This window comes from Podarcis gaigeae (genome assembly GCF_964106915.1).
Source record: "Podarcis gaigeae genome assembly, chromosome: 9".
Classification (NCBI taxonomy): Eukaryota; Metazoa; Chordata; class Lepidosauria; order Squamata; family Lacertidae; genus Podarcis; species Podarcis gaigeae.
In genome coordinates, this window is record NC_139685.1 from 4,850,669 (window position 1) to 4,855,957 (window position 5,289).

Here is a 5,289-nt window from a genome sequence, read left to right on the forward strand (position 1 = left end):
AAAGCTTTCTGAGGGAGGGTGATAAAACTATTTTGTTGAATGCCAATACTTCAGTTTCCCTCAATCTTCCTCATCCTATGAAAAGGCAATAAACTATGCGACAGATTCACTGTTTCAACTATACTTTTGATCCAAGGAAGAGCTGCGGGGGGCGGACAAGGAAAGGAGGCCGTGGTCCCTGTCATTGTGGCTGGAGAAGTAAACATCTTTACATTCTTTTCTTACACAACATTGCCGCCATTAAGAAACGCGAGAAGCCCGTCCGCAGATCTTCGGAGTATAAGGAGAAGTGTCTCTAGGACTTGAGCCCGCAAACTCGGGTTGGCGTTTTCTCCAGTATTCCTGGACGCAACCGTGGCAGGCTCTTGCTCAGGAGAAGTCCGAGGAACACAGCTCAAGTAGAGACTTTTTGCTTGGCTTTTTGAAAAAAAAAAATATTATTAGGCCCGGGGAAAATATATAAGTTTATTGCACCTTTAAAACAATCAAAAGCATCCAATCAAGTAGTTTGGGACCCAGAAAGGAAAGCGGTGTCCAGGCGGCCGAGGATCAAACGAGGCCCGTCACTTGCGAGCGGAGGAAGGGCGCCGAGGCCGCGGGGAAGGTCGCCAGCGGGTAGGCGACGCTGCCGGAGACGGCGACCAGCGGCGGGGAGGCGTGCGCGGGAGGCGGCAGCGGGAAGCAGCCCAGCGTGCCGCCCGCCAGCGAGTTCTCATGGTACAAAATGGGCACGCGGACTATCCTTTGCGCCGCCGTGTGCGGGAGGTTGGCGGCCTCCAGGTCGGCCGCCAGCTGCCTCTTCCACTTGTTGCGGCGGTTCTGGAACCAGATCTTCACCTGCGTCTCGGTGAGGTGCAGCGAGGCGGCCAGGCCGGCCCGCTCCGAGCTGCTCAGGTAGCGCTTCACGTCGAAGGTGGACTCCAGCTGGAAGACCTGGCTCCGGCTGAAGACGGTGCGCGTCTTCTTCTTGCGCCCGCCGCCGCCGCCGCGCGCCTCGCCGCCCTCCGACTCCTCCGCGCGCTCCTCGTCCAGGCTGCTGCCCTGACTGCCGCCACCGCCTTCCTGGGCACCGCCGCTGCACGCCAAGTCCTCGCTTTTCGCGCCGGGGCTCAGCTCCGCGGCCACTTTCTCGCAGCCGCCGCCGCCGCCTCCTGCTGCTGCTGCTTCCTTCCCGGAAGATGCCTCCTCGGGGATCTCCGGAGAGTCTCTGTCGCTGGCTGAAAAAGGAGGAGGAGAGGGTGAGCGAAGCAGGGACGGGCCAAGGACTGCAACGAAAGGATCCTGAGCTCTGACCTTCGTCCATCCCCCTCCAACAAGCCTTGCTCAAGTGCTAACGGTGCTGCCGGTTAATTCACCTCGAATTTGTGCCGGCAGCTAAACCCTAACTAAGTATCCGTAGGTATCTGGACTCGCAAAGGCGCGCAACGCTATAAAACGACCGGACTTACTGGCGTGGCTGTTTCTCTCCCCCTCGTTATTCTTGTTTTCCTCTTTCCTATGTTACAGGAGGAATTTGTGTTAACAGAGTGCTGAGACAGCCAGCCTCTTTGGGCAGACCCCAGCCCACACGCCCGCCCGCCCGCCCGCCCGCCCGCCTTGAAGCCTTCAAGATTCAAGCGCCAAGATCTGAAGATCACGAGGCTCCCCGAAGCAATTTAAAGTGCAGGGAATGGGGCTGCACGCCTCAAGGCCCAACATAAATACTACAATGAGTCGAGGTGTCTGTGTTTTTAGAAAATAGGCTGCAAAAAGCCAAATAAATTCCCCAATACCGTCGTTGCTTGTGGCACACCCCAAATCTTAGTCTCCTCTCGCGCAAAGTACCTTTTGCAATCCTCGACCTCTCCTCCTGAAGTTAAGCAAAGCCTTTGTTTGTGTTTGTTTTAGGGACAAAGCACCCAAGCGCCCAGCTCAGGTAAAGCTAAACATCTGGATTTAGCCAAGTTTCTTCCCGCTAATAGGCGACAAAGTGGTCTCTTCAAGCTAAGCCGAAGCGCTTTCCTCGGAAGCCGCTTCTCTTGTTTCCAAAACTTGCTTCCGAGAAAGGCGCTCCGGTGCTGCAGGCCGGCGCCCGCCTTTTAGACTAGGCCGGAGGACTGAAGGAAGAGGCACTCCTTACGACTGGATGTATATGTGCTAAAATGACCAGATTTTTTTCAATGAATCCGGGGACACTTTCCAACTTCAATGGATTTTGTATGGGGACTGATTTGTAAATCCGAGGGAGAGCTATAGGTTGTAAAAACATTTCCCATTTCCAGAAAAGAAGTGTCGTTTTATGTCTCCAAAAGAAAGACCTGGTTGTAAAAACGAATCTTTCGCGAGAAATATTATTTCTCTCTCTCAAGAGGCCTTAATAATGTCTTAAGCAAATTCGTGTGACACCCCAAGGATAGGACTAGCCCACCGACAGTGCCAGGGCCTGCGGTCGACGGGGCGACCAGGACAGACGAAGAGGCAGGAAGGAGTTGCACTTCGCGGGGCCCGCGGAGAGAGGTCGGCCGGCGACCCTCTCAGAACAGCGGAGCACAGGGCAGAAAAGGGCTTTATCTTTAAATGTTTATTTTTTATTTTTAAAGGGGGGGGCGTTTCCTCCAACTCTAGGGAATCACGAGGGGGTTTGCTTGGTCCTCAATACGCTTTCAAGAGCCGCCTTCATTAGCCTTGAACCCGGCTGGGCTTCCTTCCGTGGGGAGCTCCACGACCCCTGCCCCCTCCCCGCGAGGCTGTCCCTCTTAGAAATGCCCTCGTGCAATCTGACGAGACACCCACTCCCGGGAACAGGGGTCGGCGTGATCTCCGTCCGCTGAGCCTGGGGAGCGGCCGGGGGCCCGGGGCCGGGAAGGGGAGCTGCGGCGACCCCGGAGGGCGGCGGCGGGCACTTACTTTCCGGACTGGCGCAGCCTATGAAAGCCACGTGCGCTCTTCTGTACCAGTCCACGGTGCTCTCCCGGAGCGGGAAGCCGCGCAGCCCCAGCCCGAAGCGGGAAGCCTGGCACGGGCAGCAGGCGAGCGAACAATGGCTGCCCGCGAAGCCTCCGCCGCGCGCCCGCCGCGCTTGGCGCTCGTCGTCGGCGCCGTCCGGCCGCTGCTCGTCCTGGGCTTTGGCGGCCAGCAAATTGGCGATGAAGAAGGAGGAGACGCGCGCGGGCGCCGAGGCGGGAGGCGCGCTCTCCGCGGCTTGGTCGGGCATCGCCGAGGGGAGGCGAGAGCCAGCGCGGCGGCCGCGCTCCGGGCTGCTGCCAAGGCGAGGGGCGCCGCCCGCTCAGCTCACCGGGCTGGCCAGGCGAGGCGCCGTCGACGGAGTCCTCATCCGCGAGCGCAATCGGCCCTCATTTCCTGCCCGGGCAGCGCGCAGGGAAGCCCCCGTCCGAGGCGCCAGGGGCTGCGCCAAAACCGGCCCCGGTCCCGCGCTCGGCCCGCGAGCAGAGCTTCCCTCTGGGACGCGCCGGGCGGGCAGCCGGATTCCTGCGCGCGGCTCGGCCGGGGAGCGCCCGGGAAGAGCCCGCCGGAGAGCGAGCGAGCGAGCGCGCAGCCCCGGGCTCGATGCCTCGCCCTCGCCAGCCTCGTTATTTAGGTCAATTGGGGAGCAAATCAAAATGCAGAAAGCGAGACTCACTGGCCGCAACTCCGGGAGAGAGGAAGGAGGCCGGAATCCGGGACTCCCATTGGTCAGCCGGGAGGGAGAGGACAGACGGGGCAGCCAATCACGACCTCGGCCACGGAAGGATGCTGACGACCCGAACGGCAGCCTGCGCGCTCCTGGCAAAGCTCCCCCTTTGCATTCCTTATTTGGACCTTCTCTCTCTCTCTCTCTCTCTCTCTCTCTCTCTCTCTCTCTCTCTCTCTCTCTCTCTCTCTCTCTCTCTCTCTCTCTCTCACACACACACACACACACACACACACACACGCAGAGGCTACCCGTGACCAGGGGAGACACCTCGGTCTGCTGCAACAAGAGTCTGCAGAGCTCCAGCAAGCTTCCTTGGTAGCTTTCTGCCAAGAGGCGCAGCAGCCCTTGAAAGGCGGACGGGTGGCCCGGGCGGCCCATGTGGACACCTGCGGCGGACCCCCGAAGGGCGCCTCCCTGAGGGAAGATGGACATCAGGAACAAGGGGGAAGAAAGAGCGACATGGGCATCTCCTGCCCCGTGAATCGGGCAGCCCGAGGCACTCGCCTCACCTGGTCGCCTGGCGCCTAGCCGCCTCTCCAGCAGGGCGCATTCTTCGCGCGAGGGGAGCGCGGAGAGATCTGCAGACGGGAAGGAAAGCCCATGGCGCGGCCCTGCGCCCAGGTCTCTAGCGCCCCAGGCTTCGGGGCCGCGTCCGTTTTCTGGAAGCGAGGCACTTCCCAGCCCCTAGAGCGCAGAGAGGTCGAGGCGGCCCGAGGAGCACCCGGCCACTTGGGGGCGGCGCGGAGGCGCGTTTCCCGACAGGGATAAGAGCCGCTCGGCTGCCGCGTCTCCTGCGCCACCAGGGAGACAGCCACGGACTAGACCCGCGCGGCTCTCCGACCCCGAGGGCCGCCTTGGACCCACGCACCTGAACTTGGCGCCCGCGCTTCGGCGGCCTTGGCTGGCTCGGGTCTCCTTGCGCAGGGAGCTCTCGCGGGCCAAGAGCGGCTTCTGTCCGAGAGGCCTCCGGTTTGCCTCTCCAGGCCGGCCGGAACCTGGAGCCGGCACTACAGAGCTGCAACAGAGCCTAAGCACCGAGGGTGCCGTCGGGCCAGGGCTGCAGCAGCCCTCGAGGCTCTCGATCCCAGGCTGGCGCGGAGCCGGCTGTGGCAAGGTGCCTCGAAGGAGCCGAGGGGCTCCATCAAGGTTCCCTGCCGACTTTCTCCCCATGTTTCCTCGCGGGCCAGGCATCCCTTTCCATTGGCCCGCCTTCCGCACCTCCGGCTTGGCCTAGCGCAGACTCGGGCATTGCAAACGTCCCGCTTACCGGTAGTTGCAATGGAAATTATTGTTATTTATTAATTTTGCTAGTCGCTTTATCTTGCCTAGGGCAACCCAAAGCGACTACAACCAAATGGACAGTGTTCTGCAGATGCAGGCTCCCGAGGAGCCAGTAGGCACCGAGTGGGGCTTTTTCCTGGGCGGGCGCGAGCTCGGGCTCTGCGCTTGGCAAATGGTTTGCAGCGTCAGTTTGGCTTCTTGGTTTCCAACGCGCGCCTCGCGCCGCAGTCTAGGAAAGGGAAAGGAGCGGCCGCGCTGCAGCGGAGGAACCGGGTTTGAGTCCCCCGTTACTTTCGTAGCAGCGTGTGAAGACTAGCCGAGAGGGGCAGAGTGTG

The 5,289-nt window shown here is 61.0% G+C and overlaps 1 protein-coding gene across 1 annotated transcript; it reads right to left on the bottom strand.

Moving 5' to 3' along the window:
- Positions 1-451: 451 nt before the first annotated feature.
- On the bottom strand, positions 452-3,279 carry HMX1 (H6 family homeobox 1). Its single transcript, XM_083698444.1, has 2 exons — positions 2,887-3,279; positions 452-1,217 (listed from the first exon to the last, which is right to left on the bottom strand). Exons 1-2 carry the CDS (start codon positions 3,191-3,193, stop codon positions 550-552), a joined length of 975 nt encoding a protein of 324 aa, XP_083554570.1. The 5' UTR covers positions 3,194-3,279; the 3' UTR covers positions 452-549.
- Positions 3,280-5,289: the final 2,010 nt, after the last annotated feature.

Excerpts from the sequence above, each read along its gene's own strand:
- HMX1 (XM_083698444.1), bottom strand. The coding sequence starts at position 3,193 with ATGCCCGACCAAGCCGCGGAGAGCGCGCCTCCCGCCTCGGCGCCCGCG. Across the intron at positions 1,218-2,886 it reads AGGCTGCGCCAGTCCGGAAA|CCAGCGACAGAGACTCTCCG; the intron begins GTAAGTGCCCGC and ends CTCCTTTTTCAG.